Source organism: Amblyomma mixtum, chromosome 3 (genome assembly GCF_055824585.1).
Source record: "Amblyomma mixtum isolate Tamu chromosome 3, ASM5582458v1, whole genome shotgun sequence".
In the NCBI taxonomy this organism is placed as follows: Eukaryota; Metazoa; Arthropoda; class Arachnida; order Ixodida; family Ixodidae; genus Amblyomma; species Amblyomma mixtum.
The window spans coordinates 326,444,429-326,470,197 of NC_143014.1; the positions used below are offsets into that span (position 1 = coordinate 326,444,429).

Here is a 25,769-nt window from a genome sequence, read left to right on the forward strand (position 1 = left end):
ATCCCGTAATCTTCCTGGTCTCATCCGCCCATCCTGGCTCCTTGCCGCCCCCTGCTGCGATTGCCTCTCCTTGGATTCCACTGTTTGATGAACTTGATTGATGGTGTGAATGTTGTGTGTTGTGAGAAGAGCTACTATTACTATGGGGCTAGTTGTTATTTCGTCGTAAGGTTTCGAAAGCTGTAAATGGAACTGGAGTGTGCGTGCGTGTGTGTGTGTGTGTGCGCGCGCGCGTGTGTGTCCGCTGCGTTCCAGTTAGCGCTTTCCAAAACCCTATGATGTGTTGTCGAGTGCCCTTCCGAAAGCCAGCCTGTTCTCTTGGTTGACAGAAATCTAAGGTTACCCTGATTGTAATAATGACTGCCTTAGTCAAATGATGGCCACTGTGGCATTGACCGCCGCTTACTCCCTATAGAGAACACGCAATGCGGAAAAATTAAAGCATAAGTTGGAGATCATTGAACACAATGGAGAACAAAAAAAGGGACAAAGGGAGGAAAGTCAACGCACAGGCGCTGAAATGCCACCGAAACTTTATTGTTCTCACCTTCAGGAAAATATAAAAAAGTGTCAATAACAAGAGCTGGCAGAGATAGCTAGACACCAACGACATTAATTAAGTGAGAAAATCAAGGGGATTGCCTAGCTCCTAATAATAAACTAAACTCAAGTGCAATCACGGCCTAGTTAGCCGATGTCGCCTAAATTCATTGTGTCAGCGCTATTCAATGAGACGCCACACATAGTAACAGATACACCCAGGACAAACACTGAATTGTGATCGGCGTTCATTGTCCATGTTTCCCTAACTTTGGCCTGCATCTCACTGAAATGTGCTCAAAGAATGCATTCTGGAAAGTAAACTCCTCATCCAGAATGGCTATGGAAACCGTACTAACGAAGCGGTACGCTGCATCAGTGATTTTGTCTCTCGTGGCAATGAAGGCCCAGATGTCCTCAAATCTGACTTTGTACGTTGCAGTAGTGCTAATTGTAATGTAATTTTTCAGACATTCACCGGATGCTTACGTATGCATGGCAGCTGTGACAAAGCAACTGAGATACTGTAAGGTGCCAACAGCTGATGACACGAACCGCTGGCAGAGGTTTATGGGAAGATCGCTGAATTTGTAAGCCTTCCATAGCCCTTCTGGATGTGTAGTTTTGTTGCACATCAGGAGCTGAGTGCTTCTCTTTCTTTTGTCGTTTGATTTTGCTGCCGATGTCTGGCTATCTGTGCTTGTTCTTTTTGTTGTTATTGAGACTTGAAGCATATTTACTGACATCAAAGCAGCAAACTTTAGTTCACAGTTCGGCGCCTCTGCCTCCAATTCCCTTCCTTTGTCCACTGTGTGTTTTTTTTGCTCTGTGTTCCACCATGGATAAGCAGCCAAGAGGTGCTATCCAAGTTGCTTAAGTTGAGGTTGCCATGTAATCTGTCGGCACGTGACCAACGCAACGTGGACCCACTTTTGGAAGGGGCGTTCACTATTTCAGTGTGCGAGGTTGGTGCACCAGGTACGTCGCCTTGAATGTGTAGCCAGCGACCGCCAAGCCTACAGCAAGCGGATCGAGGTTCAGAAGACGGCTTTACACGCGAGCCGAGTTCGAATTTCGGGGCAGTGTCCCAGCGTAAACGAAGGATAATGCAGAAGAACGAGAAGACAGGAAAATAGCTGGGCGACCAGCACTCCTCTTGCTTTGGTTTGGCTTAAGTGGGTTTAACATCAAAGCTACACATGGACTATGAGGGACATCGTAGTGAAGCGCTCGGGAGATTTCGTCCAACTGGGGTTCTTTAACGTGCACTGACTTCGCACAGTACACGGGCTTCTAACATTTCACCTTTTTCTAAATTCGACTGCCGCGGCTGGCATCGAATCCGCGCGTTCCGGGTCAGCAGCCTAGCACCATAAACACTTAGCCACCGTGGCGGCTTTTTCTCTTGCTCTGTCAAGAAAAGAAAACGCACATGTTGATAGCGGATGGTACGGCGTACCCGTGCGTGCGCTATCGTGTTGCCTGTGCCTGCTACGTCCCCCTCACCCCTGTTGATTTGAAAGAACTAGATTGCTTCCAGCAATCTCCCTGTGAGCTTTTTTCTATACGTGTGAGTCCTTTCCGCTGGCGCAATATTAATAACGTGGCATCATTATGCCGCTCACCTCTCTTCTTTAACTCCAGTTCAAACGATCGCCCTGTGACGGTGCATTGCCCCGTCTTATGGTACGGCTACTCATCGACCTTTGTTTAATGTGTACTATATGAGTGCAGCCGGGAAAAAGCAGGCACTCTTTGAAATTTCCTTTCGAATCTACGTCTGTAACTTCGTTCAGGGCGGAATTTTTGCCAGGTGCTTGCGAAACGCCAGCGTTCGGCCTCTCACCTAGAGCTTCGTGACGACAGGTTGTCGCCGCACCAGTCGTGAGACTTCCTGGAGATGGCATGTGTGTATTTTGGGGAACTCGTCATCAGTACAGTTTTTTTCATTACCACTTAAGCTAAGAAGAGGATGTACCAAACTTACCGACCGAATTAAGACGTGGGAACCAAAGGTATACAGTCAGATGATTCTGCGAGGACACTTCATACGTCCCTTACGCGGCTCCGTTTCCTCTGCGATGGCATATCCCAGAAAGATTAGGCGTGATTGCCCTCTCCGTTTTTCCGCCGAAGCATAATTGTTACCTGTGAAACATGCCCCCTCGTTACGCAGGTGCATCGTTGAAAGCATTCCTCACGTTGTCGGTGCCCAGGACTACAAGCGCGGTTTTCAGTGTGGGAAACTCAAAGTCCAGCCTGAAAGTATTCAATGGTTTGCGCATCTGTGGCGTCTTCTGGGTGGTCGCCTTCCACACCTACATATATCCTGACATCAGCACATACCGTGAGTATTCGCGAATTGCAGCACGCACAACTTCGGGTGCTTTAACGAAGGCTGCAGGCTACCTAAAAAAAAAACTCTGTCAAACTCTGCGATGCCTCGGCGTAGTTCGTCGCTTCCTTTTCGTTTTGCCGTTGGCCAGTGTGCATGCTGTATTCAACTCGGCAAAGCATGCCTGAAGCTCTTCCTGTTACGTTGCTAAATTGGGTTTAAGAGCATTAGGCAGACCGGCGTCATTTTTGCCACAGTTGTGTCTTACAAATTGTTCTTATCGTTCTCATATTTCATTTCACCTTGTATCTAGGTGCGCTTCGGGAGCTGCAAAAGAATGCTGTCTACATTCCATTCCAGTTCATTAACAACGCCTGGTTGTGCGTTGACATGTTTTTCTTCATCAGGTAGGATGTTCCAAAATAACCTTAAAGATTCTGCAGCGAGTTTAATAATTTTCTCCTTTATATATTTGTGAGCTTTACTTTAACAGGCTTTGCTATCTCTGTTAGAGCGTTGTTCGATAAAGAAGCCTGAGCGACAATCATGCTTGGTCTTTTTCTATTTCCTTGGGACATAGCACATACCTCTTTTTGAACCCTGGAATGACAGCCACACAAGAGTGTCTGGAGGTGCCGGGCGTAGACAAAAAGTCTTCTGCTAGAAGTATTAACAATTGAGAGGTCACCACACTCTAGACGCTAAAGGTAGATTTTCCTGGACGATACTTGGTAGAAAGTACATGCAGATATATTTATCTGGTGCGTTGTGCCACCCACTGACTACTTCAGGCTGTTCTTATTTAAGGATGAAAATTGATCTATCATTGCACTTTGTTGAGTATATAACGCGGCCTCAACGCTGCAGGACGGTGATCGGGCTGTTTTCGAAGTCTGAGATAAATTAGTAGAAACAATTTATGGTTTATGGTGGTTTAACGTCCCAATACGACTGAGGCTATGAGAGATGCCGTAGTGAAAGGTTCCGGAAATGTCGACCACCTGGGGTTCTTTAACGTGCACTGACATCGCACAGTATACGGGTCTCTAGAATTTCGTCTCCATCGAAATTCGACCGCCGCGGCCGGTATCGAACCCGCGTCTTTCGGGTCAGCAGCCGAGCACCACAACCACTGAGCCACCGCGGCGGCACAGAAATATTTTATGACGTGAATCTAAAGGCTACCAACATGAATGACAGAAAAGTTGTCTTATTGCTCTGCTTGCTTGTCAGATTATGGACGGTGACGTCGACGCTCAGACGGATTACTGACATTTTCCCGAAGCAAATGATTAATTCTATTCTGCTTATTTCAGTGGATTCCTAATCATCTATAATCAAAGAAAGATACCAGCCAAGGCTAATTTGTTCCGCCTTTACCTCAAAGGCCTGGTTCAGCGCTACTGGAGGTGAGCTTGATGCTTCCTGTGTCCTCTCTAGAAATTTATTGCGCGAATGCAGTATGCCGACAATTTTTTTAGATGTCACCTAGATATACAGGGTGTGGCAGCTAACTTCTGGGAAGCGTTAACAACATACAACGCAATTTACCACAATTGTAGAATTGCTTTGTTAGACAATCATGTTGGCCAGGTCAGCATGTTTTTGAGGGCACCTGATTTGCTAGTTAACAACTATGTTTTGATTTCTCGCCCAATTTAGCGGTAAGTTTAAGTGCAAGTGTTTTAGAAGATGTAAAAAAATGCTAATTACACATTTGTTCTCACAAATTTTAACGTGGTTCTTTTCGTTCTGCTTGAAAGAAAGCACGCGAGATTTAGAAAGTGGTAGATTACTATGCGCACCCTCCCACGGCGCGGCGGGATCTGAGGTACTCATTAAGGATAGTTGCCGGGCCAGTTGGTACATGATCACACCGTAAAACAGCGCGCTTACACGGGACGAAGAAAGAAGACACGCACACACACAGTGTGCGTGTCTTCTTTCTTCGTCCCGTGTAAACGAGCTGGTTTACGGTGTGATGAGGTACTCAGTTACGCCTAACTGCAAAGAATAATAGGTCACTGGACAAAGCGATGATTCCTATCTGAGCACTGGCACTTCGATTCGTTCTAATCGTGGCACAGGCTCACGGCATTCGAAGAAGGAACGTAACATTTAGGATCGCTCCTTGGTACAATTTTCTTAAAAAAGCACACGCACACGTCCTCACATTCACGTACAGATTAAATAAATGTGATAAGATAAAAATAACAAAAGAAGAACGATAACAAAGAAAACAATCTTTACTCGTCCATACACCTGAAAAGTGTTGCAGCCGGCCTTAAAAGTCATCAGGTATGCAGTTTTTTATGAGCTACTTTGTTTTCTTCGCGCAGCGTATCTTTAGAAGGGTGTTATTAATTTTGTTGTAATGAAAGACTGTCAGCCTGGACTGCGTTTCACAGATGTGTAACTTAGTGATTTGCGATCCATGGACCTGGACTTGCGGTTCTTACCCCAGGTGTATGTTCAGTCCATTTTTCCGGTACGGCACCCTCCGGTCCCCCCTCTTTTTTGTAATTCGAGATCAGTCAATTCTTTATTAGAAAAAAGAGGCATTCTTACATCTTGCATAAATTTAGCCGTGCCTGCATCGTGCTGCGGTCGCAAATCATAGAGTCTAAAAGCCCAACAAAAGCTTGACATTGTCGGGATACCGCATCCCTTCGATTTATTCTTGTGTGTGAAGGACTTGCGATAGGAGTTAAACGTCAGGCTTCCTCTTGGGCTTCGACGAGCAGGGGATAGAAGCAAGCTAGTCCCCTAGTCTCCCCTAATCTGCATAGGCTTTCTTGTGGGATTAGGAACGTTCCTAACAGGTGCAGCATCCAGGTGGTTTCCTCTGCTTTTTTTAGGCCGAGCGGATTTGTGCCAATGTGGGGAAGAATGGCGTGTGAATGAAAGACTCCAGGAAGAATGCTTTACTTTTATGTACTCAAATAATGCGCTTCCACTAGGACAAATGGTATTTAATGCATTTACTTCTCTCGTGCCGCAATTATCTCGGGCTTTTGTTAAATTGTGAAAGTGCAACAGCAGCAAGCAGCACCACTCTTTCTATTCTTGCTGGCTACAGGGGAAAGTACGCATATATATTCTTCCTTTAAATGGCACGCGCCTTATTTAGGCGTATTTAGGGAAGTTATGGGGCCGCTCCCAGCCAGGAGTCCGTTAACTGGTTGTTTAAACACTTCAGCTGTGCCACGCCGCGTCAGCTGTCGGGCCGCACAGGCCACGTCAATCAGAATACACTTTTATCCTCGTGTTTGTTCTATTTTTCTCTTTTCGTTGTCGTATTGATCTCGCGTTATTTTTTCTATTGCCATCTGTTCTTCTTTGAATTGAAATTGTGTGATCCAAGAGATATCTCGTTTTATTTTCTTGGCTCCACGCATATAATTTTTTAAAACTTCTTTTACTTAACGATGAATGATATTAAGTCTAGGTGGCATATAGGAATGTGGCTAAAGAATTCGTTCACAGCGTCATTTGTCCGGGACACGTTTCCCGATACTTCGGTAATCACGTCTTCGTCGTCGGTGTAACTGTTTGGTCAGCATGCAAAGGCGTCACCGCAGTGTGGCGTGGTAATGCACTACACTGAGTGGTCTATACATGATAGCGTCACAACAGACAGCGTAGTGATGTCACGCACGCTCTCCCAGAGCAGATGATGATGATGAGGGGTATTTTCGATGGCGCAAGGACACCTAGGCCAAGGAGAGTCTTTGCACAAAGTGCTTTCGTGTAAAAAAGGCGCGGTGACAGGCCAAGTTTACCAAGGAGTTCACCGTAGTGAAGCCGGGCACCGCGTCAGGGCAAAGCCTGTACCATTTGTGTACCCGGTGGGTACACGGCTGCACTAGGGATCGGACCCCGCTCATCGAACATCGTCCGGAGAACAAGACATGTAACACCGATTAAATGATATTACATTTACCACCTCATACATCTATCACGAACCACGTGTTAGACAGTGGTTTGGATCCTGTGATTGTCAGAAGATTGTCATTCATGCACTTTTGTAATATTTCATGGATCCTGAAAGGGCCGGTATAGTTGAGATAGTTTTTATGTGAATAGAGGCAGCCTTTTCATTCACTTCTGGTAAAAATCTGAGACGCATTATTTATTTCGCTACAGGTAAGTGTCCCGTGCGACACCCTCTTCTGGGCGCAGCCGTTGTCCATTCCTTGGAATGCCGAATGGCGCATTCTTGACCCGTCATTCGGAGCTCGCATTATTGCTACACGAGCCGAAAAGCGGGTTTTTATGGGTTGTTGGCGTTCAAACCCTGAGTTAAAATTCCTTCTCGTGTGCAAGTCGTTCCATAACAGATCACAATTCCTTTCCGGATGAAGTCTGAGGGCCTCTTGCTTTAGTTTTTTTTTCAAACGTAGATATAAATATCGCAAGTTGGCTTTTTTTCTTTTGGAAATGCCCAATTTGGTCTTTCGGCTCTTTCCCAGGCTGAGGCAATGTTTGAAACCCTCGTATCCCTTTGTAACCTATGACGGCAAGTTTTCAGTATGCGAAATCGCTTACGGAACGCCACAGATCACCAAGTGTCTGGCGCCGCATAAAAGCTGGCTGTGCTTACACGGCGCCACAATGCCTACTAATGGTTGATTCTTCATTGTGTGCCGTCAAAAGCTTTGTGAAAGGCAAAGGGGGAGCGCTTATCGCTTAGCACAGGCAGCGCAGTCCATTAGTGGGTGTAATTCGGGGCTATTGCAGCTGGATGAGTTGGTACGCGCCAGCCTCTGGTTAGCGTGTAGTCTACCTGCAGCGACAGGTGAAAGCGCTCTACCGCCGGAGTATAATTAGAAGTACCCAGAACTGCGTTAGCACTTGCGCAGTCGATCGTAGCCGTAAATGTGACAAATCGCTGCATTTCAACAGGATTCGATGCCCTTGTTGACTTGTACTTGAAACGAGCGGATAACATTTTTCGTGCGCCATAAACCTTTTACTAGTCTATGCATTCCGCCGGTTTTAAAGGCTTGATTGCCAAAGTGTTTGTTCTGCCAGGACAGCAGCAGTGTCTTGTCTGTTTTTTAGTGATGTGGACCGCTTCAGGCGCCTGTTATTATTTCTGTGGATTGTTAGATGTAATAACAACCTATGTCAGCGTCCCTACTGGCGCGCGCTGTTTTTCTTGCATGCACGCCGTTTTCTCCTTTCAGTTCCTTTTCCCGCGTAATATTCGTATTTCTCATCATCAGCTTAGGTTGTGCGTGGCACACCCCTGCCTCCTGCTGTATTCACTGCTCCTCCCAGCAGGCGTTGCGAACCTTATGAAGATTAAAAATATGCGAACCACTGCATTTTCTGGTGGCTAGCGATTTCCCAAAATATATGGAGGAGCAGGTACCCCTACCTGTGCACCCCCCCCCCCCCTCCTCTTCACTTTCTGTAATGCTTCGGTTCTTTAAGGGGCAAATAAATTAAATGAGAACGGCTTCTCAGGAATACTTTTCAAGCAGTGAAAGAAAGGTTGGTTTCCAGTGTCAGTGATAAATGCTTATGATTTCTACAAGCGAAAAATAAAAAAACGCACTTACCTCTAATGTTCCACGTTGAAGGCCACACACACCAGTCAAGGGGAGTTCGTGAGCCGTGGGCACTCCCAGGAAGCAACCCAGTTCTTTGATAAAAAAAAATAACGTCGTGTTTATTTGCTAAAAAAACAAGCACGAGGCACTAAAAATGCAAATCAATGAAAGGAGAAAAACACAAAATGTGCGCATAGCAAGAAAAAAGCCTTAAGTCGGCATCAGCCGGTTAAAAGAGAATGGAATTCTTGCCTAAACTGAATCGATCCATTAACAGGCAGTGGACGGAGCCTCTGCTCTAGCCGCGTTGAGAGGAAAAAAAGCACCACGCTTGGTCCATGCTTCAAGTCTGCACAGTCATGTACAAGATATTGCCGCGAATCTTTGCAGTGTTGGTCTGTTCATTCTGCAAAGCTGCCGGCACACCGCTTTATCGCTTTGTTTGCGATACAAGATGCGACCAGATTTATCTCGATTGATCGCATCCGGGCGGAGCCGAGTCTACGTTGTTGCGGAATGTTCCAGTAACTTTGCACGCTTTACCTCGAAAGTTCGCCAAAAGCTTTAAATAGACCGCGGCCGAGAGCGACGGGCATTCGACTGCCACCGAGCATGCGTGTTGCTATGCCGCCACTGAGGGATCCTGTCCATTGTGGGCGCACCAGCCCAAATGAAGAGTTTTGTTTAGCAGGTATTTTTGCTGTATTCCTGCTCTCCGGACTGCGGCCTGAGGGCAAAGCAGGTAAAGCATGTGGTGATAAATGTGTTCCTTCCGCTCGACGGAATACCAGCTGACCGGCTTGCGAAACAATACGGAAACCAATTAATTTCCACGAATCCGCGTCCCGTAAACTTTTGCGCTTACTGTACATACTGCCCTGAGTACCTGCTCTTCATGGCAAGTTTGCGTACACTAATAAGGCACTGAACGATACGCGCGTCATCTTCGAGCGTACCCGCAAATGGCCTTTATACCCAGCCACATCGAAATTTCGCGAATCGTTTCTCTCCTTTCAAGGCTCATTCCACTCGCACTGCTGGTGATGCTTATACTGTTCCTGGAACCTCTGTTCGGCTCCGGTCCAATCTGGAAAGAGAAGATCACGTCTGACGCAAGAAACTGCGAGCTTCGATGGTGGTCACTGCTAGGCGGATTCTCCAACTTCTTCCACATCCACGACACGGTAAGAAACTGCGATACCTGCTGCCCTACAACCATGGCTAGGAAGCGACTCAGGGTTTTATACTATAACCGTTTCTTTGATCGCTGCCTGAGACTCATGGGTGCCAACCGCTTGAGCTGCGTGATCCCCGACAGTACATGGCCCCTGATGCCAACATTATACCTGTTATTGTACCAATGCAGGGATGCTGCTTCATAGTTCCCTGTATTAAGATATAAAAATGACCCAGTTCCTCCACTGGGTAACATGGGAACCAGGATTCTAGGTGGTGAGAAAAGGAACAGGACGAGAGCTTTATTGTTGCGCATAATTCTCTCTCTGCCTTTCCCTTCTTTTTAGTTTCCGTGCATAAATCTTGCACGCAACTCCTAATACGCAAGAGAACATGACAATGAAAATGTATCTTCATTTTCTGCTTTCGGAAAACTAACGGTCTTTGCTCTGGATGCAGAAGTGTGTGGGAGTTACTACCAGGTGCCAGTGACTTCTCATAAACAGAAAAAGACCGAACATATAATGTCAGCAATTAACGTTTAGCTGGTGGAGAAGTGCTGAAAAGAAATTATATCGACGTCACGCAAGACAATCGCCTGAGGGGCTTGCACGCGAGAGAAAACGTGCATGTTTCATCCGGGGCTGGGTCGCAAGGCATGGCTAATCTAAACTCGTTTCTGACAACACATGTGGCCCAAAAATGTGCGGCCCACTGTATATCAATGAAGCTAAAGAAAAACTGCCTTACCGAAAAAAGTTAGTACAGCGGAACGGTGCGTGAGAAAGCCAGCTAGCCGACCTGAGGAAACTATCCTTGTGTTTACAGGGCTGTGGAGCCTAGGGTGTGATTGAATCCCTCTTGGCCTGGAGGATACACTGGAACAACGCGCACGGCAGTAATTTATATTAAAAGAAGAGGTTTTTCCAACAAAGAAGCCTATTTAACAATGAGATGATCATCAAAGTGGTTCGCTAACATAGCTTCGAATAATCGACGTAGAAGCCGTGTGTACGTTGGGTTTAGGTTACCGTCTTTTCGGGTCAGTGCGTAGGTTGCGTTTTAGTTCATTGGTTAAACGGTGGTTAAATAAGGGCTAAAGGCGCTTAGCGGCGACGTTGCGAACCACCAAATACCAGCTGTGGCCAACGTGACAGCGACGGTAGGCTGACTGCAGAGGGGCCCTCTCCCACCACAGGGGCTTGTTTTACCACGACTAACTGCGCCTCCTGGCGTCGATAAGGGCTGTCTCTTGCGCCGGCCACACAAAAGCGATCCACTGTCTCACTATCGGCTCGTACCCACGTGAGTTTGAGATGGTCTGTCAAATGTTCTTCGCATGCGCTGCTCCTGTGCTTTCTACGCAATTCCCTGTGTCTTCGGCGAGTCCTTGACCAAACGAAATTGCTTAACGAAATTTAGACAATAAATTTTTTCGTGCGTGTTTTCTGCTTTTGAACAATGCATTAGACATTGGTATATATGGGTCACAGCGTGGTATTCGCCTGCGACCGGTAAATAATTTACAATTGAATTTCTTCTCGACGCGGTCTTGGTTTCGGTTTCGCCAATCCGCTGATGGCTGTCACAGTTAGCTGTATGTTAGGTCACGTGAGGTACAATTAAAACGGTAGTTTAAGTGCTGATACATCGTTTGCTCTAATTATAGCTCTTAAAATGGCTTGTTTAAGTGCTGTAGTCAGTGAAAAATACGTGGCAGCGTTGAAATTGCAGTTTTGCCGTGCCTCACGTGACCTGCAGTTCAACAATACGTCACAGCCATTGTTCGGCTGGTGAAACCAAAACAGTATCAGAGAAGGAATTCAATTTTAAAATATTCGGCTATTGTAGGACAATACCATGCTGTGATCTCTGTATCCTAATAAATAACGCATCATTTGAAAGAAAAAGGCACGCATAAAGTTAGGTGCCTATAGTCATTTACGGCGGCAAGTTTATGTGAAAATAAGAGTGTAAGAGCTCTCACATAGCACTCAGTCATGACTGACAGTAAAGATAACTGAAACAAGGTAAAATTAGTTCGAACGGAAAGAGTCACGGCATCACTGCTGCACCATATAGGGCCACATAAAGTCCTCACTGCAGCTCAGAGATTAATCGGAAAGACGGCAGACTAAAGCCGATATATGCAAGCTGTCTTGGCTTCTTATTCAAGGGGATATAAAAGAGCGAGGCATTTTGATGATCACCTTTGTGTAAAAAGGGACCCCGTGTCAGGAACCGAAATTTGATCGTTTAACGCGACTGCTTGGCGTCCATGTTGTTCCAACCCTAAAGCCTGTTGTATTCTGTGGTCTTCTGAGTATGAACTATTTAGCTGCTTCCTGAAACATTCGACAGCTCCCATAAGCTAATTCAAACGGACGTTTGTGTTCACTATCAGTGCAATAATCAAAACTATTCACGAAAAAAAAATAGGTTCAACATACATGCGGAAGTTATTTTCACGTGAGTACAGAATTTGTAGAAAGAAACCAACGAACCTAAACCTATGTTGCTCAACCGTACAGTAACAGCCATTTTGCTGGCGACAACGTGCTGGTACTATTTATTTTGAATTCTTCACATTTAAAGGTACACGTGTTCTGTCACAGAACACGTCTCTTCGGGCGCCGGCGGTGGTGTACGTGATTGAGCGCTACGGGACCCTTCTCTTCCTGAGCGGTTCGACCTTCGCCTGTGCTGTGGTTAGCAACCGGCCTGCATAAATTAACGGCCGCGTCTCCGGCTCGTGGTTGCTCGAAGTCATGCACCCTACCATAATATACCCGAAAAGACGTGGTCTCGCACAAGCCTTGGTAGTTTGTTAGTTTCCCCCTCTTAGAACCAGGCGGAATTGAAGCACTACTAAATCTTAAGATATCAAAATGTCTCCATGCTATGCCGTGATGGGAGGCTTAGGCTTATGGGCCCCCATAGGGTTTATGTCACAGTGAAAAATAATGTGAAAATTTTCACAGCTCCACGCAACTCTGTAGCATTTGGAAGTTAGTCGGTCGCACAATCAACACCGCAAGCAATCATTGCATTGATTTTCTTTATATTTTAATGGATTTCATTCATTTTAATGGATGTCATGTTTTATGTTTGCGAATATATGAAAGCTAGTAATTCAATGCCGCGCTCAGCGACCTGCGCGAAGTTCTGTTTTATTAGCATTCGATTGCAAAGGCCAAACTTCTGTGTACAGAAAATGGCGTTTTTTTTTGTTGGTGTAAAAAAGGCTTCCAACTCATTTTGTTCGGCGCCCAGCACGGTTTCTTAGCCTTTTCAGTAAGCTCGGGCAGGGATAAGCAAAGGGTGCTGTATTAATGATGCGACCGCTCAGGATTTCTTGTTCATGTGTCACAGTTTACTCTGGGATAATTGTTTTGAGAATGCTACTTCAGGTGTCAATCCAAGACATTGTCGAGATAGGAGTCGACCAAAAACAGACGGAACATTCTTCCGACATGTAAGGACGCTGCCATTGAGTGTCACGCCGCTGCAGATTGGCGGCGTAGAATGTGTCGGTCTCAAATTGGCCTAAAAAAGCTCACATACATATGTAGAGTGCCGGATTAAATCTACAAGGCCACACGCCAGTTGCCATTGCCGCTGTCACAACAGCGTTTTGCTTACTTCTGACCCTACTTAGCCTGATCGGAAAATGAGTTGCCGACCAAAGAAGGGACAAGACCACTTTTTGCATCAGGGATGTCTATCAATATTGTACAGAAATTTTCACCGTGTGTCGCATGTGGGATATTGAGAAATGAATCATTCTTTTTGTTTTGTTTACCGTACCAACTAAACTCCCTCGAAGAAATGAGGTAGCATTCTTGTCCTTTGGTTTAAAAGCCACGATTCACTTTTGTTTTCCATAAATATTACCAAAGTAGTGTTCCAGCAGTGCTTTCATTTAAAGGCAAAAAGTTTGTAAAGGAGAAATTTAATGGACCTCAGGCACTTTATTTAATTTGATGATGCGACTAAGCAATGGTTGTTCTTGTTTCTTTCAGTGCGTTATTCATTTCTGGTACATCAGCGCTGACCTTCAAATTTACACTGTGGTTACAGCGTTGTCTCTCTTGTCACTCAAGTAAGTCACCAAATAGGCTGCCTTCAGGCCTCTGCGCTCTGTGTTGTTCCACCTTGACGGGAAATGTACCACCCCGTGCGCTAGGAACCGACACAGAGAAGTGCGTGCTGAATGTCAGAGCTTCCTGACAGCATGTAATTTGCCCTCGGCAGAATGCGCCTTTGCAGCCATAATCTCGGTCAGTATAAGCAGGCAGTGCATGGCCTCGCGTGCTGTCACCAGATTATAACAGAGAAACGACGAGCATGAGCACAGCCGCTGTGAATAATTATTTATTTTTATCTCAAATGCCCCCGTGGCCGTATTGCATGCGGGGTGGGCTACTGCAGTCTTCTATGAGTTTTCCAATGAATGCATTGAAGTGTGCTAGATGAGTGTGATGAACTGCGTCAGCAGGAATGCGATTATAGTCTTTTACTGTGTGTATAAAGAAAGCTTTTGTATGCGTTCTGGTATGTGCTAATCATGGATAGACTGCATTAATTTGAATAAAACGTTTAGAAACGCGGTCGACAGACTTTACGACATAGTTTACATGTTGTGAGTGGGAAAATTTATGAAAAAGACAAGAGTCTAGCTATTTTACGACGTGAAACGGGGCATAGAAGATCAGATTATGACTTCATATTAGTGACACTTGAATGAAAGGAATAGTCGGAATGGATAAAAGTTGTTGTACGATTCTGGGTGGATTCTAGGGAGCGAGAAAGATTTTATTGATGGGGGTCTCAAGCTCCGCATGCGTATTACAGTTGGGTACGAATGAGTGTTAAGCAGGTCAGCAGTTTTACTAGAGGAGTTCTAGTCGCAGGTTACGGCGTAATAAAACCAATCACGCAGTTGGCGTCTTTGGTTATGTTAGGGGCGTGAGTACAATTAAAGGAATCGGAAATGGTGACGCCTAGGTATTTACAAGTTACAACTGTGGAAACTTCGGGGTCAGAGATAAGATATTTAGGGGAAAGAAAGGGCTTTATAGTGTTAAATATAATTAGTGACGTTTTATTCGTGTTTAGGGACTTGAGCCAGTTCCTGCACCACGATTCAGTGTAGTTTAGGTCAGCCTGCAACAGTAAAATATCGTTGCTGTTAGTGATTGGTCGATAGTTTACGCAGTTGTCAGCAAATAATCGCATGTTAGAAGTGGCACCAGTAGCGAGATCACTGACAAAATTAGGAAAAGCGAATACCCAGTACTGTACCTCGTGGCAAACTAAAAGCAAGGAGGTTCAAGGAAATAGGAACGCCTATGAGCATAGACGAAATGTTGACGGTTAGTGAGAAAATTTTGTATCCAATCTAGAAAGAGCGCGTGAAAGTTCAGACGCGGAAGTTTAAGAAAGAACCGTTCATGGAGCATTTCGTCAAAGGCTGTCTCGAAATCCAAGAGCCATGCATCCAGTGGTACGTTTAGCTCTAGGGGGTTAGAACTGATGTCATTAATTAACTGGGTTAACTAAGTATCAGATGACATTCCTTTTTTTTTGTGGCCCCGTCAGCAGGTCCAATTTGTCCATGAACATGCTTATTCTTAAGTAGGAAGACGAAGAGAAGAAAATTGAATGGAAGTACAAAACTGCTAACGAGGAAAATCGGTGCCAGCTGGCATGCTTTAATTATTATGCACCAAAATATGAAGCCCGCGCGGGCTGCCCATGTGGGGTCTCGTGTAACCCTCCCCCCGGTCAAGCTCGGCTGCACGGACGCGAAATGACTGTGGGCACAACCACGCATTTTCCGCTAACCTTCGGTCTGTTTTCTTCGGGAATGTCGGCGCGCGAGGAGGATAGGCGAGGCGACATACTCTCCCCTTCGTGGGGAGGCATGCAAAGGAGAATGCGCCGTTCGCCCCACCTTCCACCCTCTGGCCTTCTCTTTGCTGTCATATTCAGTCGCGCAGGCCTTTTTTGATTACTACTATTGCTACTTCTACAGCGACGACGACGACGACTACAACAATGATTTGCCCTGGAACATTCACGCTGGTCGCGTTCGCTCTAAAAGGCTATGCAAGGCGTTTCAACTAAGACTTTCCACACTTTTCAAAAATGAGCTTTTTGACTTAGAAGACCTTGGCATATAACTGTCAGCAGTAAAGCGCATCAGAATACAGCTAAGAGATGCTAAATAGCAGGCTAGTAAGTTAAGATTGAACAGTTAACTTTTTATTCATTACAGTTAGACTCGTTAATTATAGAGAGGCGTGTAACCAACCGTAATTGATATCCATATCAGTTTTTATAATTACGAAAACGCGGATACCCTCGACGCTGTGGCCAAACAAATATTAGCTATTTCGACGAGTTATATGCACTGGAGTGTTCGCTTTGCCTGCAAGCTTCCGGAAAACTTTTGTATTTTGGCGCGATGTAGCCAAAATTTCTTCGGCTACAGTGCCGAGGGTAACCGCGTCATCGAAATTTTAAAAACTGATATGAATATTACTTACGGTGGGCTCCACTCCTCTCAATAATTAAGTAGCCTAAATGCAATATTTAGAAAGTTAGCTATTCAACTTCAGTAACAAATGTTGCCGGGCTAGTTGGTGTTGCGTTTTTCAAAAAGACATGGCGCTACAAGCACACGCACAAAAAGACGATGAGACAAAGGACAGGTGTCAAATTCGAACTGGAGTTGGAAGTTGGCTCCTGACCTTCGTCTCCTGTTTTTGTGCGTGTACTTGTAGCGCCATGACTTTCAATAACTATTCAGTATTAGTTAACCAGCCTGCTAGTCAGCGTGCCTTAGCTGTGTTCTGATATCCTACACCACCGACAATTAGCTAAGCGGAAATAAACGCCATTTCAACTAAAAATCCTACTTTAAAGATATTTTAGAGTCTTCGGTGAAACAAACTGCATACAAACGCACAAGCAAGCTGCCTGCTCGGGTACGTGGTCTCTATACCCTTCTGTCCCACTTGCCGCCGCAAAGGGTGCCTTCGAGAACCGAATTCGAACCAGATGCTCTAACCCGGACGGTAATGCCGAGTACACTTCCTCGCAGACCGCGGTTATTTTCGTTCCATCCCTGGCATATGAGGGGCAGCGGCAAAAATTCGGAGGCAGTTATGCCTAATGTCATCATTGTGTTAATCGCTTCTCGGATCAGATAGCGCTGATTACTTGTTGCACCCTGATGGTGAGAGGCTGTACTTCTATCGTTCGAACACGACATCGTATTCAGTCGGTGTTTAGGCGTTTTCACAGAGTATGACGGAAATGTAGAGCTCTGATGTTAATAAAGGAAAGAATTTTGACAAATTCGGAAGTCTTCTCGGCGTATATTCTGAATTAAAATACCAAATAATTTTTAATTTTACTTCTTGACTGAGTTCGATTAAACTGTGCCGCTGCAGGTCTCGGCTGTCACTGATAAGGAATTCACAAGATTTTATATTGTTTATATCCAGTTCTGATGAAGAAAGCATACATGCTGACAAGGATTGTTATTTTCTGCAGTGTCAACTTACTAAGCAATCAGCCTTCATTGATTAAAGTGTGCAGTGCAAAGGAAATGCGAGGAGGGAAAGGCAAAACTTAATTGTTCACTATGAACGGGCACAGCGGCGGGAGCGTGACAACTCGCAGGGCACCATACGTGCGGAAAAGCAGTACTTAGCCTTGTCAAACACGTAGTGACCATGTGCGTGGGTTCCTTCAGACTCGATTCGAATGTGCCGGTAATAGTTCAGCTGGACGCGACCACGTTCTCGGTACCCAACATTTTATACGCAAGTACACTGTGCACATGCGCCGTATATTTTTACTTTACGGGCGGTAGCATTGCCGCCCAAAAGTACAAAGTGAGCTATGAGAGTCGTGCTTTGTGTGAACATTTTTGCCTGGCCCGAATGGTATTCCATGTCTTCTGTTAGTATCATGCACACCTACTGATGCAAAATATGTTGTCATTTTCCAACTGTCGCTATCATCGAAAGAACTGCCTTTAGGCTAGGCACGGTTTTTTTTTTCGATGCATCATCTTTCTTGTTATAAACAATTCGTTTATTACGTGTTAAGACGACAGATTCGGTCCCCGAAATTTTTGAGACCGGTAATCTCGAGCTGTTAAGAAAGACAAGGCAAATAAAAAGGTTAAAAATGGTACATCTAAGGCCCGTTTATTCCGTTTTATTACTTTTTTGAATTAGGCGGTGAGTAATCGCATGCTGTTCTCTCGGCTGAAATTCGGGTTGAAATAGGGTTATTTATATACGTGACTGACTGTCGGCGCTTCTATTTGTGCAGGATATATAATGCTGTATAGTTTGTTCAGTATATATATTGAACTATCTAGATTGGGCAAGGTGGACCAGGACAGTATTCACGGAATCAGCATTTTTTTTATCCAGTATAGATATTTCGTCGTGTAACATTACTATCAATATGTGCGACAGTTGTGCCTCTGGGGTAGAAATCTCTCTGCCTTTCCACACTGCCAAAACATTCCATCATCAACACAGCGCCCAATATAAACTGGCAGCAGCCTTGCAACGGTGCTTCGTAATCACGCATACAGTGGTACTACTTAGGCTTCCAGCACCTATGCTCTGTCCTATCACTCGAAAAACATACTTTCTTCAGGTTATGAGTAACGCCATGGACAACAAATGTTAAAAGAAAACTAACATCCTCCTTACCTTTGTGCACCGGCTAGGTACGCTTTCTTGAGGGGCATTTCCGGGTAAAAATGGCAATCAACCCAGTTTTTTAAGAAATCTGCTGTGTGTGCGATAATCTGGTGAAAACATTTTTACACGCAAATTAAGGGCCCTAATTTAGAAATATGTAAAAGGGAATTAAAGATCAATAGGGAAAGGTATTTGCAATATCCGCCAAAAAGTAACGCCCTATTGAATCATGATATCAGCAATAGTTCTTAATTGGCACGTACTAGAGTTTTCGCACTTCTTTCTTTCATTATGCGATAAAACTGTGTGGGGTCAACTGCTTATTCATGTCATTCATAGTCTCAATCTGACATCCTTTCGATAAAGTTTTGGGCAATATTTTATTCAGAGTTAACCTGTCGCGCCTTATATGCCATATTGTAATATTTCCTTTCTGTATTTTTGCTTCGTTTCGTTAGCTCTAGCATACGAGCATTTGTTTGATTTTATCTTGTTTGGATTTATGTGTTTGACCTGCCAATATGACTCAGGCAATAGGAAAGCCGTAGTGGAGGGCTCCGGATAGTTTCGTTCACCTGGGATTCTTTAGCGGGCACTGACATTCCACAGTGAATGGAAGCATAGCGTTTCACCTTAGTCGAAATGCGTTGGCCCGGGCTGGGATTGAACCCCTGTTTTCGGGTCAGCGGGCGAACCCCATAACCAGTGCGACACCATGGGGGTTCATTGCGCCGGGACCCGGCGCAAGTTTCTTCGGTTGAAATTCTTATTTTTGTTATTTAACCATAAACTTGGAATTAATTCTTCGCCGTATCTTAATCTACAGAACACCAGACAAACCCGACACTCCCACCCCCTTTCTCTGACCCCGTACTTTGCAGAGACTAACTTTTTCAGCACTCTTTCTTTCCGCAAACCATCAGTGACTGGAACAGCTTACCAGCTTCGTGTGTATGGTCTCTTGACCTGATAAGTGACCATTGTTAGTTTGTTTTTAGTTTGTTTTGTTAGTTTCTTTTTCTCTTCCATGTCATTTCGCGCTGCTCGTTTTCTGTTTGCACTTTGCTATTATTGCTCAATTTGTGGTCTGTTCAGTATCCACTCCTGCTTGGGCCTCACGGTCTGCAGTATGCCATAAAAAAAAGAAAAAAAAATGAAGGTTGTATTTACGACTGTTCTAAAAGGAACTATTCGTCACTTTAATGTCTCATGTTCAATAATTAAGCATGATTAAGTGGATAACGAAATGGCTAATAAGGCATCTGTAGCGGACGGATCATCAGATCCGCCTGCTTGCAGTTATTTTCTGCACACCAGAATGAACGTGCGGCTCCATCAACTACCGATCATGCAACTAGGAAATGGACTCAGCTATTGTGCTGATGAAGAGTTTTCTTGCTGAGCCTCAGTGGTGCCCCGTGTCTTTTTATTTCTTTTGGAATTAATGTTCATATTCGCATGTAAGAGAACAGGATACACGTGTTTTTTTGTGATGTTGACTGAATATATTGTCGGTTTCTAATGCCTATAGATGTCGAAGATTTAATTTCATCTCTGCTTCCTGACCCAGTGCTGTGCTTTACGTCTCTCATAGTCGCGAAGTTACATCTATCGTTGAGCTATAGAGTACAAATATGTGCCGTGCTGTACTTATCATGCACTTTGGTACTAATAATTGTGAGCTTATTTGGGCTGCAGCAGTGGATGAGGGGCTGCTCATTGCATTTAACGTATCTTGGTACCTGAAGTCTGTATCCTCATCCAGGAAATAAATTTCCTCAATGGAGGCAAGCGTACTGGAACCAAAGAACATAATTTTTTTTTGAACAATAGGAAAGGCCTGTTCAGCTGGGCTAACCTGTCGTGCGTTTTTCAGGAACCGAAGGGTGAGCGTGGCGCTCATGGTTTGCACCCTGGTCGTATCCATGGTCTCCGTGGGCGTGCAGACATACCTCAGCGAGTATAGTCCCACCATGTTTCTCTTCAGCAGAGATGTCAAGTGAGCATCTTTATCCCGACTAGCGCGTCTTTCACAAAAAAGATGGCCATCCAGCGCTAATCTTTTGCAGGCTGCGATGCTTAGCTGCCGCATAGAAAACCATACAGCTTATATACAAAAGTCCCAATTGTCACTGCTATGTTGCTGTGCTATCTGTGTGTCTTGCACAAACAATATTTACAAATACTGCTCCACCTTCTCTGCTCCTTTTCTACGACGTACTACTGCTGGCGGATAGTACTACTGCATCTTGCACTGCTGCATCTACTGCACCTAGCATTACTACAGTACTGCTTCTAGTAACTTCGACGATTTGGGGTTTTAACATTGACATAGATAGCACTGTACACGGGTCACTAGCCTTTCGCCTCCCTCAAAACGCGACCACCGTGACCGGAACCGAGCTCGCGTATATCAGCTCAGCAGTTATTTGCAATGTAGAAACGTAGATTCTTACAACTTCGCAAAATTTATGCCTTGATAAGGCCCAGAATCATTAAGTATTCCATAAACTGATGTACTGTTAAACAATCAAATTACGGTATCATGGTTGTAAATTTTGTACGAAAAAGTTGGCATTGGTGAGTAGACGCAATATAAAATATATTTGGAAGGAATGTAAATAATAGAAGTAATGAACAACAAAGGGCATCATAAAGATAATTTCTGACGCTGCGATTGGTCCCTTTAAAAAGTTGTGGTCGTTATCAGGCACATATTGTTAACTCACCATGTATATTTGGACAAGTTAATTTATCACGTTGAATTCACTTTAAAAGCTTCAGAGAAGTTGATGAATTACGTTGAGCCCAGGATGGATGCTCTAGAATAATTATTCCGTTCACTGACGGATGCCAACAGTGTTTTCCGTAAGTGTGACGAGCGCAGACCGTGTTTCTGATCACGTGATGAATTAGCTAAATTCAAAAGAATAATGAGAATAATAAATATTGTTTGCTGAAGTAATAAGCATTCTCGGCAAACTCAGGCGAACATAGTCAGACAACTACCGCAAATCAGAGAGCGAATACGGAGCCGAATTCGAGGGCTACATGAAGGCGACTTTCCAGAACTCTCCGTTCAAATGGTGAATCTAGCTTGGCGCACTCTAGAGGAGCCGGTAAGCCGCGAGCGGAAGCGCGCCGTACAAACCTTCGACGGTTCTGCAATCACGGCAAATATCGGGCTACCGGAGGCCGCGAGGAGAACTGTGTGAGCTACAGCAATTCCCTATCCTCATCGCTCGCAAGCCATGATATCCACCTGTGTGGAAGTGACATAAATGTTAAGGTTTATTCTTTATGGGGCTTGGTCCTAGACAATCACAGATGCGGGGCGTCTGAAAAAGAGAAGAGCCAGGACGGCAGCAATCGGGTGGTGTGGGGCGCGCTCTCCAGCTTCCGAGTGTCGCCACAGATGTTATGCGTTCTTTTTGGCGAGAACGAGAAACGAGGTTCTGCTTTATTAAGGACACAGTACTGTTACAGGCCTGTGTCCTTGACTCTTGAATGCAAGATCGGTATCGCATATGCCTCTTGTTAGTTCTGCACTTGAGCAATATCGGCAACAGAAGCGCTCTCTGATTTGGTGTGGTGTGGCATGACCTGGACGAGACTCATCAGAAAAATGCAGCCAGCAACAACTATAACCATCCTAGGCACTGCAAAGCGTATCATGCTTACATCAGCTCTCAACGACAAGAGCGACTGCAATTGTTTTTTCTAACAAGTATAGTGTAAGGAAGTCCTGATGAGAATTATGAGACCACCTTTTCCCGCTGAACTCATGGAGTCGAACAACTTGCTGTTTTTCTATTAAATGGAAAATTCGATCCGCTTAATGAACGTTGCAAGATTTTTTGTTCATGTAATGGTGCTTTGAGCGCAGCTGTTACAAAGGCTTAGCTCTGAGCGATTGGTAACTAGGTAAGGCATGAATATTTCAGACCCCGAGTAAGTCGCTCAACACCATAGGTTTCAACAATTACGGGTGGTGTGAAAAGAGATTATATTGGTGTACGTCCGCAGCCGCAGCAATATACATGGAGGAGGTACTTTTTGACACTTTCTTTTTAATAACATGCACGAATTTTAGAAGATAGTAGTTTGGCTGGAGAGCAGTGAAAATTAATTTGGGAATAAGGTTTTGGGTTAATCTCTATTAGAAATTCCTCCAGTTTGTTCTTAACATCAATGGCACACCTCTAGAACACAGGTTGCCTATATTTATTTTCGGCGCAGGTAGGTAGATTACTTAGTTGCCGATTTCGACATAACATGACCCGAATTAGGTTATCACAGTCAAGCTGACCGATGTAGACGTTGCTGTCTTTCCCAGATCGTCGCTATATATGAGTGCTCTCTTAGGGCTCCAGCTCGTGTTTGATGGTAGTTTATTTAGGGCTGCATGTTTTGCAGGCAACCTTATACTTCAACCTGCTCCAATAGACTCTAACCAAACTATCTTGGACATCCATTAAGGAAACATAGAGAAATTCAAGCAGAGCGACATTGATGCCTTCAAAAGAACATCGCCTATAATTTCTTCACTCTCATATGCATAGCTGAGCTAAGGGTAAATGTGACGAAGAAGTCATCGCTCAGATCAGACGAGTAAGTAATCAAGACACTAAAGTCGGATTATTGGTTAGCAATTGGCGGAAATTGGCAGAAATCTTTATGAAATTATTCAAATATGCACCAGCAGCGCCACCTTCTTCATTTTGCGAAATAGTGCATTTCTCGCAGGTTCACCCTGCTGATGAACCGGTGGATGTATCTGCTTCCCCATACGCACGTCGGCCCCTACCTCCTGGGTGCGCTCACCGCCTTCGGCTACGAGCGATACAGGGAGTCCAAGATACCGGCGGTAAGCTAGTTCGGCTCTGGAGAACCAGAATTGATGGCCCTACACGACATGGACAATCTCAAGTATTAAGGAGCACTATCTCACAAAACGGGTGACGCACCCGCCACGCTATATACCGGTGTTTTTTTAGGAGGTCCAAAATTTTTAAAGAAGGGTAAATTTCTTTAGATTTATTTTAACCCTGGGGCTATACTGAGGGCTACGGTGGACGCCAGGTAGGAGGCAAACAACTTTAATTACTTCGCTGATTAACTGAATACGTTAATTAAGTTTTCGAATTTTTTTAGGGGATATGTGGTATTAGCAGTAGTGGAGACCGGCTTCCAAACAGTCCAGCCAAGAAAAAAAATTTTCATGAAAAAATTTTTTGCGTGCGTTACGAAGCGAGAAAAAAGTCACCCTGGTAGACAGCTTCACACTGTAACACAGCGTCTGTGAGCGCCTGTGACGTAGTTCGCTCCGCCGTGCGCTTTGTGTCAGTGCGTTTTTATTCCAACGCGGCATTCCGTGCGGCCGCAGAGCGAAGCGAAACAAGCAGCGATAGCGCAGGCCGCCCGTCCGCGCTTCAGGTGACGTCAGCGGTGTGACGCAAAGCGCAGGGCGGAGCGATTACGTCAGAGGCGCTCACCGCCGCTGAGTTACGGTGTGACGATGCCTGCCAGGGTGACTTTTTCGCGCCTCGTAAGTGCGTGAAAAATGTTTAATTAAAATTGTTTTTTCTCGGTTGGACTGTTTGGTGGACGATCTCCAATTCTGCGTTATCCAATAAAAACGAGAAAAGTTTATTAACATATTTAGTTAATCAGCGAACTAATTAAAGCAGTTTCCCTCCTGCCTGGCGACCGCCGTAGCCTCCAGTATAGCCCCAGAGCTAAAATAAATCTAAAGCAATTTACCTTTTCTTTAGTTTTGGACCTTCTAAAAAAACACCCGGTATAATCACTCTAGAAGCGCCAGCATTCGCTCTCTATGCTTGCCAGTTTTGCGGCTGTGCTTGTCACCACGGCGGCTAGCCTCTCATTCGCGGCTGAAAGGGACAGCGTTATTCCTAAAAAAATTACCGAGATCTGTGCATGGACTGCTCTCAAAGGGGTGGCATCAAAGCCATCCTCGCTAACGAGCGCTCGACACTGGCTCTTCGTTGCCTACAAAAGACGTGAGTTACAGTGTGGTCCTCCACTCAGAACGGCCACTAAACTGTCGCATTTCTATCAACGCTGCTGCAGCCATCGCTGAAAAGACAGTGCTGGAAGTCTGGGTGTTTTGCATTTCGGGATCAGTGCCTTAAAGCTTCTGCAGTCATTTCAAGAGCATCTCAATATAAACGCCCAAGCTGGGTGCACGGCACCGCCCAAATGCGATGTTACAGCCTCTCAGCCATTCTCAACGCGGCGCTTACACTGTATACCGCTTCATTTATTAGTGCTTCACTGCCGACCGCGCCAAGTGAGCCATACACATTAGAGTCCCGTCTTTTAGCCGGCAGAATAGATCACAACCTGAGCCGTAAGTTTGGGAGCTAATAAGTCTACATACTCGCGCAATTACCGACGCGCCTCTTAAAACAGACAATAGTGGCGGATTAGCCGGTTTCGTAGACAGCACCGCACACACTTTGACCGGAGCGGCAAGCGCCAAAGGCAAACGGCTTTGCACCTAGTCGCCTATGTTACAAGCACTGGTTCCGGCGTGGTTGTTAGACACATAATGTACAGTGCATAGAACCTCCTCGTAATCAAAAACTCTCTTACAACTCAGGAGACAAGGCAAGGGAGATGGCTGGTGATCACCGAACTAGTGCATGCAGATCGCGTGAAAGCCGGTGCGTATAATATTCTCCGAAAACCTGCCACCATTCGATGCTTTTCACGACATTTAAGAGGTGTCTCGGTGTGACCAATGTGGCGCTGGAAAAGAGGACCGTTTCTTAATAATCCTGGGCAGGAGTAAGCATATTTTGTAATTTCATAATTTACTCGCGCTATTTTTTTTTGCCCATGAAGGCAGTATCTTACTTCGCCGAACAGTGCTTTCGACGGCTTAACCCTATACTGCCCCGTGCCCCGTGTCGTGAATACGAAGCGTAGTGTTTGCAGGCTGCGTACTTATTACTACACGGATCTTAAATAGGAAGTTTGACAGTAAAATGTACTCAGCAGTCAGTGCTTTCTGGTAAAAATGTTTGGCAACTCAGCGTTAAGAAAAAGCGAGCGCACTTTCTTCGAGCGCACATGAATTGCACGTATCTCATTTTTTCACAATTGTTTGTAAATAGGAGGATATTAATTGGGTAAAAAGAGTTTATTTTCTATTAGTCGTTGAGTTAGTTTGACGTTTTCGATTTATTCTTTCACACAACTCAGGTTAGCTCCATAAAATGGCCCAAATGCAAATCGTTGTTCATATGCGAAATACTGCTTTCTGAAATTTTAGCTACGCCAGCAGTTTCGGTAATAGCTTATTGATGCAGTGCACGACATAGCACGATTTGAGCTAATGATTTTTATCTTTGATGCATAGAGATTTGGAGGCTTAAAGAGAGTATTGGTCCGCCTGTA

General features: G+C 44.9%; 1 protein-coding gene across 1 annotated transcript in view; it reads left to right on the plus strand.

Moving 5' to 3' along the window:
* The window catches only part of LOC149355855 (nose resistant to fluoxetine protein 6-like), a 102,698-nt gene that overhangs the window by 62,359 nt on the left and 14,570 nt on the right, over positions 1 to 25,769 (plus strand). The window contains exons 6-12 of the mRNA XM_089577704.1: positions 2,717 to 2,887; positions 3,189 to 3,282; positions 4,192 to 4,284; positions 9,452 to 9,617; positions 13,632 to 13,711; positions 20,221 to 20,343; positions 23,091 to 23,211. Of these exons, the coding sequence (XP_089433830.1) occupies positions 2,717 to 2,887; positions 3,189 to 3,282; positions 4,192 to 4,284; positions 9,452 to 9,617; positions 13,632 to 13,711; positions 20,221 to 20,343; positions 23,091 to 23,211 (848 nt within the window). The remainder of the gene's footprint in view (positions 1 to 2,716; positions 2,888 to 3,188; positions 3,283 to 4,191; positions 4,285 to 9,451; positions 9,618 to 13,631; positions 13,712 to 20,220; positions 20,344 to 23,090; positions 23,212 to 25,769) is intronic.